Below are 13,541 nucleotides of genomic sequence, written 5' to 3'. Positions count from 1 at the left end.
GAAAAGAAAACTTCCGATCGGAGATGACAATATCCTAATCATAGCTGCATACACCCCCCGAGTAATCTGTGACATTTTAATGCTTAAAAATTAGGGGGCATAGCATGTATCAACACATAGACTTAATCATTATAATTTTGAAAATTTAGTCAGAAAAATATTGTACAAGCCAAAACGGAATATTATTTTTCATCTACAGACTATATAGTATGGGTTGTTCTATACTTGATATGAAGTTATGTATCAACCATTTCTTAAACTTGGCAGCTTTTTCTCATTCCGCTCTTAACTAAGACAAGTTTCTTCATATCATATAAAATTTAAAGACACAAGACCAGAGAGAGAGAACCACCTTTTTGCCAAGTGTTCTTATGACCTGGAAGCAATGGGCATTTGTTCACAGCCCTGTTGATTTTTGGCACATAGCAGATAAGCTCTGAAAACACACACCTGCTATTACATGGAGAAGGAAGAACAGACACCAAAGCACCATTCATTTTATTTTTAGATACTGTAGCAAGGCTACTCGGGTTTCATAAGAAAATCTAATAGGGGAAAAAATGATGAGAATATCACTCTCTGCGTCCTAAATAGGTCCCAGTTCATTTTCTTCAGTCATCATCCATTAGAATATACTCAGAACACCTGGATCCCTTCTGCCTGATTTTCTGAGATACCTCCTTGGAACCACTTTGCTAGGACTCAAATATATTACATGTAAGACAAAGCAGCATAATGTTCAAGTTACTTTCTGCTTCCAAAAATGCTAATTCCAGTAATAACTCTATGCCTTCCCTTCCAAAGATGTTAGCACCGCCATCAAAGAGGTCTGGGTTGTTTTCCTGACTTCTAAGCTCTTAGCCTCCTCAAACATTACAGGAGGCAAACCAAGAAAGCTAGAGAAATGCACGAATGAGGAAAATAATTCCCAAGTAATAGGTTCCTCTAAGAGTTCTCTCTTTATTTGGAAGCTTTGAAGATAAAATAAAAACTGGCCTTAACCAAGACCATAGAAGATAAAACCTCCGTTCTTCCAGGGCTGCCCCTATCAACTGCCCTGTTTCTAGGAATGTGTGCACCCTAAAGAACTGATGAAAAACTTCAGGTTTGCAGCAATTTCAGAGCCACAAAGACCAGCAACACATAGATAGTGCTAAGGCCTAGCAGGAAAATTCTGGATGGGCAGAAAGGACGGACCTGACCGGAAGGTCCAGTAACAAGGGCTGCCTCCAGGAAGGGAATGTCCAGTGACACAACAGAGGGGTCCCCAGCCCTTCCTGATCCTTCCACCTCTTCAACAGTCATTCAGTCAGCAGAGTGGCCTTTGGCACACAGCAGGGGTCCAGGAGCACAGCAGAGCTGGCAGTCTGTGCCACTTAATTCCTATAAAGTGTTGGGCAGATTATTGGACTTCCCTGAGTCTTGCAGAATAGTGATAATGAAGCTTGCCTTGACTACTTCCCAGGTCATTGTGAGGGTCAAATACAATAATACACATCAAAGTGTATTAAAACTAGAACTAAGATCAGGGCAGCTTCTCCCAGCAGACACCAGGAGATCTGAGACGTGGGTGCAGTGTGCAGCCTGTGGTCCACTAAGAGGAGGAAGTCAACTCTCAGGGAGGCAGACACCCTGGACCCTCTGATGCTCCGGATGTGCCATGTCCTCCACCAGCCCACCACCCCTCGCCCCAACACACAGCCAGCCCGTCGTAGGAATACGTGAATCCACTAGGGGTGAAGGGTTGTCAGGTTTTGTAACACACAGTCAGGATGCATTGGCCCCCCGCACTAAAGAAATAGTACGCAGACGAACGGTCCACTCAAACTGGCATCCTACTTATTGGCAAGCACACCAAGGGATGTTTTCAGGAGGCCGTGGCTGTCCTAAAACGTCCCACCTCAAATAGCTTTCAAAACCTCCTGCCTTGCCAGCGTGTCCGTATTGCTCCAGGAATTTATCTTCATCTCTCTTGAATCTATTTGTATGCTCAGTCTTTATTTACTCTTACATATAATCCATTCTAATTATGTAGTCTACCCTGTGAAAGTGGTACTTATTTGGTGTATTTATTATAAATAAACTCGTAATAAGCTTCTTCAATGCTCAAAGTGGGACTTACAAATTCTCTTTGTCAACTTTGTTCATATCATATGGCTGTGTAAGTTTCTATCTTCATCAAAATTAAGAGAAAAAAATATCAGTCCCCTAGCTCTCCATTAAATCAATTTAACTATCTTCTCTAATTCTGTGATCAAGTACAAGGAATAAAACCATACAGCATTCTTGTATAACCCCAATATCCCTGAGTATTTTAGTGAATGTTACAGTAAATAAGCAGAAAGTGTAAATGGCGAAATAGAGGCAGAAATGAAAAATGAGAAAAAATTTAAGAACACTGAATTCATTCTGTGATACATACAACATAAAAAGACTGGAAAGAAATATTTCCAAAATTGTTATTTCTGGGTGGTAGGATGATGGACAAATTATTTTCTTCTTTATATTTTTCTGCATTACTAAAATTTCTTTACTGGGTATGTATTATCATTCTAATTTTAAAAGTTACTGAAAAAAAAAATACATGGAGAAAAATGTGTAAATGAAAAGTTAACTGGTCAAAACTGAGAAACTGATCACAGCAGAGCTTCACCAAATGCTGTTGGGACTTTAGGCCCTCCCAGGAAAATCAGCTCTGGCCAACAAGACCTCAGCCAGCCTGGGTCCTATTTATTTCAGCGGCAGATCACAAAATAGGCAGCAGAACATGCGGGTCTGACCCTTGCAACAGGTAGCCCATTCCATGTAAGCAGACAGACATACCTAGAAAATAAAGTCACTTTTAAAGATAGTAGAAAAATAAATACAAAGGACCTCTGAACAAAAGGCTAGAAGTCCTAAGTAGTATGCTCTGCTTTCAGAGGCAACGAGCAAGGTTGGGCTCTGAAGCTTAAGGCCAAGGTGCTTGTTATGAGTTTATTTATAATAAATACACCAAATAAGTATCGCTTTCACAGGGTAGACTACATAATTAAGACTACAAGAAGCTAACAGTGGTGACTCAAGGAGAATGCACCTGGATTCTTCCCAGCTACTGGCGTGTGTTGGGTGTTCAATACATATTTATATAAAAATGATAGTGAACTGATAATCATGATGAATGTGTAGGTGATTGCAGGGGTATCACTAATTTGTACACTAACGGGGAGAGGCTGAGAGGGAAGACTTCCTGAAGGAGGTGACATGCTGGTTTAAAGAGTAAGTAGTCATTTGGCAGGCAGAGAACATGGTGAAAAGCAAGGAGGGGTCCAGGCAGATACAAAGTCATGGGCATTCAAAAAAAGAGAAGTTGGGGGCCGGCCCGGTGGCTCAGGCGGTTAGAACTCTATGCTCCTAACTCTAACTCCGAAGGCTGCCGGTTCGATTCCCACAAGGGCCAGTGGGCTGTCAACCACAAGGTTACCAGTTCAACTGTGCTCGACTCCCACAAGGGATGGTGGGCTCCGCCCCCTGCAACTAAGATTGAACACGGCACCTTGAGCTGACCTGCCTCCCAGATGGCTCAGTTGGTTGGAGCACAGGCTCTCAACCACAAGGTTGCCGGTTCGATTCCTTGACTCCTGCAACGGATGGTGGGCAGCACCCCCTGCAACTAAAATTGAACATGGCACTTTGAGCTGAGCTGCCGCTGAGCTCCCAGATGGTTCAGTTGGTTGCTGAGCTCCCAGATGGCTCAGTTGGTTGGAGCGTGTCCTCTCAACCACAAAGTTGCTGGTTTCGACTCCCGCAAGGGATGGTGGGCTGTGCCCCTGCAACTAGCAACAGCAACTGGACCTGGAGCTGAGCTGCGCCCTCCACAACTAATATTGAAAGGACAACAACTTGACTTGGAAAAAAGTCCTGGAAATACACAGTTCCCCAATGAAGTCCTGTTCCCCTTCCCCAATAAAATCTTGAAAAAAAAAAAAAAAAAAGAAGAAAAGAAAAAAAGGAAATAGAAAATCTCAATTAAAAAAAAAAAAGAGAGAAATTGGACTGGAGCAAATGGCTTAGCTTCACAGAAACTAAAGTTGAACCGAACCTTGAAGAGAGGGAAGAATTTGGATAGGAGTGAAAGGAGAAGAAAAAGGACAACATAAGCAAAGAACGCTGCAGGAAGAAATGGAATGTGAGACATTTATTCTCTCAGTAAATGTTTATTGAATGCCTCCTCTGTCCCAAGCCCCAGGCCAAGAGCTTGGGGTGCAAAAGAGAGTTTACTTGTAACTCAAACCAACTGGACAAAACCCCATGAGACTGGTATGGCTCTCCCCACTGTGGAGATGAGGAAATTGATGTTTTACAATGAGAACACAATTTGTCCAAGAACACAGAGCTAATCGATAGCATAAATCTAGTGTTAGGTGTGTTTTATTATAGCCAGGCTTTAGAGAACTTTGGTGAGTTGTTTGTTTCTTAACATCAGGGTTAAAGCTCAGAGGATATGAGGAAAACCCATGCAGCCCCTATTCTGCTATTCAAATAAAAAATTATGAACATTGCTTACTTTTCTTTTGTGAATTTTTTCCTGCCCTGGAGGATAAATATGCAGGAGTCATGAGTTCTTACTTATAAACGTCCCAGGTCTTTTGGAACAATTACTAGCAGGACAAGATCAGGGTCCGGAAACAGCCTAATTACACCAACTGGCAACTGATTAAGTCCATCCACTTCAGAACGTGCTCAAATAGCAAGGGGAGCAGATCCAGTGGCCATCTGAGAAAGGTCAGTCGAGTTCCCACCAAAAAACGTTTCATAAAGACAAAGCCAGACTCTGGATTTGTGTGGAAAATGTTAAACATGCTCCGTGCTGGAAAACTCAGAGACTCCCACACTGCTGATGGCCTGCAGACGAGTATTCAGTAAATGACAAATCTTCCAAGAAGCTGAGCTTAATTATTCAGAGGTTGTCTAAAATCAGCACTTGAATTGGCCAGGTCTCCCCTATTCCTGGCCAAGCTAAGTGCAGGTTCCTCCCATGTGAATAAGTTCTTCTGAAAGTAAGGAAGCCTTTAGTCCACAAGGTATATACTTCTAAACACAAACAGACATACTACATGCAAACAGTTTTGACAAAGAACAAAAAATCTGCTTAAAGTTTCCTTCTGAGATTAACCATGTGCACTTAGGTAAAGACGGAAAAAAGTTTTGTTTTTCAGGGTCACTGAAAAGTCATTTAAGTCTATAGTAATTCTTCTTTTGCCACATTAATTTTACATTTTTTTCAAACAAGTGGTATTCTTGTGGGCTTATTAAAAAGCTACAAGACTAATTAGAAATAGCACTGATATAAATTTTCTCTATCATTAAATAGGAAAATCAGTTTTTCCTTTTTAGCTTAATTTTTTAATTGTTTAATTAGAACATAGTTCTAAAGTTCACATTCATACAACGCTTTCAAGTCTATTTTGCATTCCATGTGGAGAGACAAATCTGATATCTTTATTTGTGATTATCATGGCGCCTCACATGAAAGGCTCATTATGTATTTGGAATGTCTAAGGTTGGCAGGCGGGCTTGGGATTTTTACCTCTCAAAGAGAAACCCATCCTCTACTCCCCCACCCCACCCCAAAACTCCAAACTGGCATTAGTGATTCTAGCTGTGGGGAAATAAGTAACAAATACAAAGTTTCCTAAGATACTCTTAAACATGTATTTGCATAAAATAAAGAGGAATAATTTTATTGCAAAACTTATCTATAGTTGAAGATGCAATCTGAAGTCCAGTTTAATCAGGAGGCTGATTAAAGGACGTTTTCAGCCAAAGTAGACCCAAATGAGTTTTTGTTGTCCTTTTGTTTTGGTCCTGAAATCATTTCTATCCTTGCTCTTTTCCCTCACACAACATTAGGGTTTCCCAATGTTTTAACATTTCCTTGGAGATGGCTAAGGAACATGGTTCAGTCACAATAACAATCAACAGTCTTCTATCTTACACTTAGTGAATCTGTTCCCAGCTGGCCTTTCACATTAGCGTCCATTCCAACTTAGTAGAACTGACAAGCATACAAAATGTGGACTAGAGAAAAATATTAAAAATACGACTTAAGCATTTACTTTTAGGGCAGCAAAGAGGGATGGAAACTTCTACCACATTCCAAAAAGTAGAGATGTTAATGGTCTCTTATAGTAACTACAACTGCAAATAAGCTAGTATTCCCAGGCCATTTTGGAGAAACATTAAGACCGTCCTAAACTATAAGAAATGCTTACCTTGCTGAAAAGGGAGGCAGTTCTGTCTCCACCGGCCTACGAAAAAATCAAGGCCCCAAGTCTGACTACCTCACAAGTATCCCTGCCAAGTTCCAGCTTTTGTTTTCCTGGGATATTCGACTTTTTCAGACAAATTAAAAACGAGAGGCAAAGAGACTTAAATAGTACTTTTTAATTTACTCTTCAAGATATAACACAATGCTATGGTAGGCAACTCGATAAATAACATCAATTAAATGTTGAGAGAAAAAGTGTCATCTCAAGGGTTCTGTGGCTTTTACATTTGCCTCGTGGACAAATCCCTAAAGTTCTGTTGGCCTGTTGGTTAATGGGCTCACTTTCCAGAGTAAGCTCTTCAGATTATCGGTTTTCTAAAACCAAGCACAGACTACTCCCACCAAACACTTTAGAAAAATTTCATATAATCTTTGTTTTCTTTACTAAGGGCCCAATTTGACTGTAGCTACGGTGCTGACTCAGCTGAGGGTCCAGTCTCCTCATCTCAAATGCTGACTTACTGGAGCTAATTTCCTAACAAATACTTGTGCACGTCTCTTACCCTGTGCTTCCATGCACTCCCCTGCCCATGGGAATTCTGGTCCCCCAAAAGGAGACCTCAACCTCAGGACAGCCATTCCTATTTCCCGATGCAGCTCGCAAGGGCTGTTCTCACGGCAGCGGTTCTTGTTGTGGTTCTCAGGCCAGCAGCATCCACCTCACCTGGGAGCTTGCTAGAAATGCACATTCTCAAGCCCACTCCAGACCTACTGAATCAGAAACTCTGGGGCTGGGGACCAGCTCCCCAGGTGACCTATCTCCTCAAGTCTGAGACGCACTTTTGCACTGCAGTAACTATTAAACCATCACTGTACTCTCACAGCCTGCAGGTGTCACTAAACACCAGCTAGAAGAATTACTGGCGCAGGAAGCTGAAGCTGTGGGCCAGAACCTGCAGGCCTGACCCCCCAGTTCCTTCTCTGGGCTCCTTAACAGCTGCCTCAACCTCCTGCAGTGAATGCAAAGGTCACAGTCCATCTCAGTTTTGAACAGGAACTGGACTGAAATTCTTCTCACAGCAGCATAATATACCTAGTTTCCAGGGATGCCATCAATATTTAATTATTTTGAAGGATTTTGTGTTTAATACAACACAGGTTAAGAATGAAATGTCGCTACTGATTAAACAGAACAAAATAAAAAACTTAGATTATCTTCAGTCATTGTGTGTATCTGAATAATAATAATGTATTTGATCTCAAAGAATGAGAGTTCCTACCCTTAAAATTTCATAGAATTGATGTGACAAAAGTGAGAAGAGGATTTTTCTAAAGTAAAGCACACATACAGGCAGTCATTTGCTGGCTTCTGTCAAAACCCTGAATTTTGCATTAACTGTTTTACTACAAACATCTCTAGTGAGGATGTGGAGCAATAGGAATTCTCACACACTGCTGATGGGAGTGTCACTCAGAACACCCACTTTGGAAAACTGTTTAGCAGTGTCTACTGAAGCTGGACACACAAGCACCTAGGACAAGCAGTTCCACTCTGGGGTACGCACCCTGTGACTCTGTCTACCTTACAAGTCTAATTCATAATAGTTACCAACTGGAAACAATCCAAATGTCCATCCACAGTACAGGAGATAAAGATTATGGATATTCATACAATAAAATATACACAGCCATGAAAACACCAACCAACCAACAAACTGCTACAACTAATATAGAGGAATCTCACAGGCATGATGCTGAGTGAAAGAAATGGGACACAAAAGAGCAAACACTGATCCAAACAGGCAAAAGGAATCTCTGTGACAGGTCAGAAGAGAGATTACTGGGGCTCGCTAACAACCGGCACAGGAGGTGACTGAAAAAGTTCTATTAATACTTCTTGACCTGAAGGATCCTTACAGATGTATATACATATGAAAAGCTCATTGAGTTGTACACTTAAATGTGTGCACTTCATGTATTTATACCTCTTTATAAAGGAAAAAGTGAAACATACACACAAAAATATTAACAAGTTGCCATGTAACAATCCATAAAAATCTACACTACTGGGCAACTACATCGTCATCAGCAAAAACTGCATTTGCTGAGCTAAATCCTGCAATACAGCAAATGACGGATGTTCCTTATTTCCAAAGTTATGCCAGCATATCAACAATCATTCTATAAAAGGGCCAAACTTTTCTGGTTTGCACTTTCTAGTCCCAAACTCCTTTTATTTTGCCACTTAACAGGGCCCAGCGTGTGGTAACCTACTGTCCATCCTCATAAGCCCTTGCGGGCCCTAGATGGCTGGTCAAAATCCAGGGGGAGGCGGAAAGGCCTGGCTCCCGCACTTCTATCACTGCCCACCCCCCTGCATCTCTGGATCACCCTTGTCCTAACCCCTACCACTATCCAGCTTCCCTCCTGCCTCCCCACCCAACGCTTGTCCCAGGGCGGGGGCCTTGTTAAGACAGCGCGGTCTCCGAGGCCATTCCGGGCCTAGTGGATCCCAGCTTCCGATTCATTAGGAACGCAGACGCCGCTGCCGACTGGGGGACGCCAAACTACACGCCCAGGGCAGGCACCTCAGGCCCCGCAGAGCGCCCGTGACCCGGCACCCGCTGTCCGCAGGCCCGGCCGCCCCCGCCAGCCCCCCCCCCCCCCGATCCACAAAGAATCCGTGCTGGGGGGCCACTCTCGGTCCGTTTCCGCGCTTCCGGCTTTGAGTTTTGAAAACCGCAGTTGGTTGTAACGTGTGACCAAGATAAGGGGCAATGTGTTCCCGGGGAGAAGCCAGTCGGGGACGCGGGACCCAGGGGCGCGCAGACCCCGCGCAGACTGCGTCCGGGCCCCCGCGCGGGAGGTGGGCCCCGCGCGGGAGGTGGGCCCCGCGCGGGAGGTGGGCCCCGCGCAGACTGCGTCCGGGCTCCGCGCGGGAGGTGGGCCCCGCGCGGGAGGTGGGCCCCGCAAGGGCGCGCGCGCGGGGCCACCCCCGCCCGCCGCTCTGCGCGCTGTCCCGCGCGGCGCGGGCTGGCTCGTCGCACTGGGGCGGGTGTGTTTACCTGGAAGCAGGAACACGTGCTGCCGGGCGCCGGCGCTGTCCCCGCAGTCCACGCGGCCCGCCATGCCGCCCGCCTTCGCCCGGGGCCCTAGCGCGGCGCCTGGGGGCCCGGCAGCCGCCGGCCTCAGCCCTCGGAGCGCGGGGCCCGGCTGGAGCCGGACGGAAAATGGCGGGAGAAGGGTCTATTCCGGGTGGCGCGGCGCGCGGAGGGCCTGGCGGGGCCCAGCAGGCGGCCCGCGGGACGAATTTGGTTTCGTTTCCGGAGCCAGCAGGCTGCTCCGGTTAACTTTTTAAATTTAGCGCCAGGTGGAGGCAACCCAAGTACTGGCGCCTAACCCGCTGGCAGGGGGGAGGGTCGCGGCCTCTCCCCTCCGCTTCTCCGCCAGTGGTAGGTGCTCACCCGGGGCTCCGAGTGACGCTGCGCGCGGGACGGCGACCCAGGGACGCGACGGCGGGCGGGGTCGCCTCGGCCCGGGCGCCAGGTCGCCACACTCAGTGGCCCTCCCAGGGAGGTGGTGGCGCGGCTGAGGGCCCCCCACCCACCAACACACACACACCCGAGCGGGAGAGCTGGGGAGGCCGGGGTCGGGAGAGGGGAGTGGGTCCCCAGGACGGGTGACGCCCGCTACCCTCGGAGGGCACTCGCACACCCCTGGCTGGGAAGAAAAGCCTGGAGCAAGTCCATGTTAAGGACGACAGCTGTCATCCTATCTGAACCCTAATGTACTCTCAGTTTTCAATGTATCTTGATCACCAGTTGCATTCTCCGTTGGAATAAATGTCAGGCTACTGTGTGCTTTGTGATTCGTAACGCATGTAGTCCTCAAATTGGGCTGAGTCCTTATCACTAAAAAGAGGTGCACAATTTGAGGCTCAAAATACGAATTTGTTATTTTGGAAGACTCTTAGTAATGAGTTAAAAATTAAGATTTTTGAACGTGATGTTTACAAGGTTAGGGACATGAAATTTGGGGATATAAACTTTTTAAAATAAAATTTAATTGAAACAGTGATGCTTGGTACATGTTTTTGAAAAAGACGATGATAAATATTTCGCTCATACTTTTAAAGTATGTCTTCCTTCTACCCCAGATCCCCAGTTCCCCTCCCCAGAACAATTATTGTTTACAGTTTCTTGTCTATTCTTCCAGAAGTTTTCCATGCATGTACACATTAATGTGTCTTGCTTTTTGCACAAATGGAAGAATAACATACAGAGGGTGCCAAAAAATATATGCACATTTTAAGAAAGGAAAAACTATTAAAATGTTAATAATATATACCGATAAAAGATGCATACAAGTCACGTTTGACTTCTGCAATTATAAGAGGTGCTCAAAGTGGTTACCATCAACATCTGGACACTTCTGATTATGGCGAACTACTGCTTAAGCAACATTGACCAAAGTGTCCACTTGTATACATTTTTTGGCACCCCTGGTATAAAACTCTTAATGCACTTTGCTTTTCTTGTTTAATCTTGAAGATAAAGTGGGCAGTGCTAGATCTATTTCAGCCTTCTGAAAAGATTTTTAGTTTCAATTCTATTTCCCATGGGAGGAGACAGCTGATGGTGACTGCAGGACATTCCTGGTGGAGAAGGGACACCCAGATGCCAACTCTGGGGCAGGCAGCAAATTGTTATCTGATCTCTTCCCTCCCCCAAGATTATGCTGTGGGAAAGGCTCTGGTGTGTAGGCCATATCGCCAGGCACACCATAATCATAACAAACAGCTATGAGAGGAACGTTACCCACAGTTCCCGTGCTCCAACATACAGAGCTGTTTTTATTTTTCTCTGATCTTTTCCAGCCGTTGGCTGTATGAATATATACTTTTATGCGGTTGTTTTCACAGTGTAAAGACAATTTTGTCTGTTGTTCTCCCTTTACGTTGACATAAACATGTTGCCCATGGCATCCAGAATTATCATGGTTAATGGAAGCATGTTATTTCACACTGCTAATGTACCAAGATTACCTAACCATTCCAGTAGTGTGCAATATTTAGGTTCTTTGAAAGTATTATAAATAATGCTACAATGTATGAGGTCTGACAATTAAGTTCTCAAACTTGTTGCAACGATGTTGCTAACCTTTTTTGATATCAAAGGGATTATTCATTATGAATTTGTAACAACTGGATAAGCAGTTAACCAAGTTTACTATTTGGAAGTGCTGAAAAGGCTATATAAAAATGTTAGATGACCTGAACTTTTTGCCAAAAATTCCTGGCTCTTGCATCATGGCTCTTGTACCAGCTCACAGAGCACTGTCTGTGAGGAAGTTTTTAGCCAGTGAACAAATAACTGTATCGGAACACCCTCTCTACTCACCTGATCTGGCCCCCAATGACTTCTTTCTTTACCCGAAGATAAAGGAAATACTGAAAAGAAGACATTTTGATGTCATTCAGGACATCAAGGGTAATACGACAAAAGCTCTGATGGCCATTCCAGAAAAAGAGTTCCAAAATTGCTTTGAAAGGTGGACTAAGCGCTGGTGTCGGTGCACAGCTTCCCAAAGGGAGTACTTTGAAGGTGACCATAGTGATATTCAGCAATGAGGTATGTAGCACTTTTTTTAGGATGAGTTCGCGAACTTAATTGTCAGACCTCGTATATTATGCAGCAGTTCAAAGCAATGAACTAAATGTACACATAATGAACTAGTTGCACAACGTGACAACATGGATGCTTTATATCAAGAAAAAAAGTTAGGCGCAGGAAGAGATTTATAGCAGAATGCCATGTAGTTAAAAACACATAAAACAACATTATATGTTTTATAAGGATACATGCACATTTAAGGCCATCTATCAAATACATGAGAAATGGGTGTCTTTAAAATAGAGAGGAATGGAATAAGGGATGGGTAAGAAAAGAGGGGTCAAGGAAAATCAAGAGAGGGACCAGGACACACATGGACAACTGTCACTATGTCCTATTAATGAGAGCCAAGGGCAAAAGCTTTTTTTTTTTTTTTAATGCGCTGTAACAAACATCTCTAAGCAATTTCCTTTATCGACTTAAAAAGAAAAAAAGAAAATCCTTGAAAGGGGGATCCGTGTTTGGAGACTCACTCTAGATTTCTACTGTTCTCAGAGTGAAGTCCAAGGTACTATGCTTTCAACACATGGGCCTTGAAATCTGGTCCTCTCTTGCCCCTCCAACCCCTGTGCCTCCCACCTCCCTCTCCCCACCCTGTCCACAGTCTGGACATCAGGAAATGCCTTCTGTCGCATCCAGCACTGACACTGTGTTCCCGATGCTGGGACCACCTTGCTCTCCACTAACCTCATTCCTCTGCCTTCTCCCTCACTCTCCACGGCTGCCTGGACTCCTTTTACTCTTCCTTCAGGTCTCCCGTAGACAATGCCTTCTCCTTAGCACTCCTCTTCCTGCCTCCCAACGCTCTCATGGAGAATGAGTGAAATGTCTCCAACCTTCCCAGTTCTCTTACTGGGCAGTGGAGCCTGACTCTCAGTCAGTTCCTGGAGAGGACAGCATCTAGTAATTCACCACTTCATTCAAAAAATAGCCATGGCTTTAACTGAGGACTGTGACAAGCTCTGCGTTAAACACTTAACTCGGATTTCTCTTTCAGTCATCCAGTAGCCTTAAGGGGAAGTGTTAGTATGAACCCCACATTTTACAGAGGAAAAATTTAAGTTTCGAGAGACCAACTACAGTGTTTCCCTGAAAATAAGACCTAGCCGACAATCAGCTCTAATGCGTCTTTTGGAGCAAAAATTAATACAAGACCCGGTCTTATTTTACTGTAAGACCGAGTCTTATATAGTATAATGTAAATTAAGACCAGATATAATATGATATAATATAATATAATACCACGTCTTATATTGACTTTTGCTCCAAAAGACACATTAGAGCTGATTGTCCGGCTAGGTCTTATTTTGGGGGAAACACGGTAATTCCCCAACACGCACAATGAGCAAATGACAGAGCAGGAATTCCAAACCGAGACTGAGCTCTTAACCACTCCCCGCTCCTAGTGTCCCAGTGCATAGGACAAAGCGGTATGGGCACATCATGTGCTCAGCAAATAGTTTCTGAATAAACATATATGTAGCTAGACAGGCAGTTATGGGAAGAATCAGTGTGGCTTGTAGCATTACATCTAGTTTATCATAAAATATTCTATAAATTAATCTTATTACTAGGCCTGCTAACATGCAAAGAGACAAGTAAGTCTTTCTGTAAAAAAT

General features: G+C 44.1%; 1 protein-coding gene across 3 annotated transcripts in view; it reads right to left on the bottom strand.

The window, feature by feature from the left end:
• Positions 1–10,221, bottom strand: part of RNASEH2B (ribonuclease H2 subunit B) — a 69,515-nt gene extending 59,294 nt beyond the window's left edge. Inside the window, exon 1 of one of the 3 annotated variants that reach the window (XM_074329917.2) lies at positions 9,316–10,221. In XM_074329917.2, coding sequence (XP_074186018.1) covers positions 9,316–9,379 — 64 coding nt within the window. In that variant the 5' untranslated portion in view covers positions 9,380–10,221. The remainder of the gene's footprint in view (positions 1–9,315) is intronic. The other 2 variants (XM_074329918.2, XM_074329911.2) reach the window with 2 other exon arrangements.
• Between the last annotated feature and the right edge of the window lie 3,320 nt (positions 10,222–13,541).

The sequence above is a fragment of the Rhinolophus sinicus genome, chromosome 16 (genome assembly GCF_057876585.1).
Source record: "Rhinolophus sinicus isolate RSI-liver-muscle chromosome 16, RSI-T2T, whole genome shotgun sequence".
In the NCBI taxonomy this organism is placed as follows: Eukaryota; Metazoa; Chordata; class Mammalia; order Chiroptera; family Rhinolophidae; genus Rhinolophus; species Rhinolophus sinicus.
The sequence above is the reverse complement of the archived record's forward strand: the minus strand, read 5'-3'. Positions and strand labels throughout refer to the sequence as shown.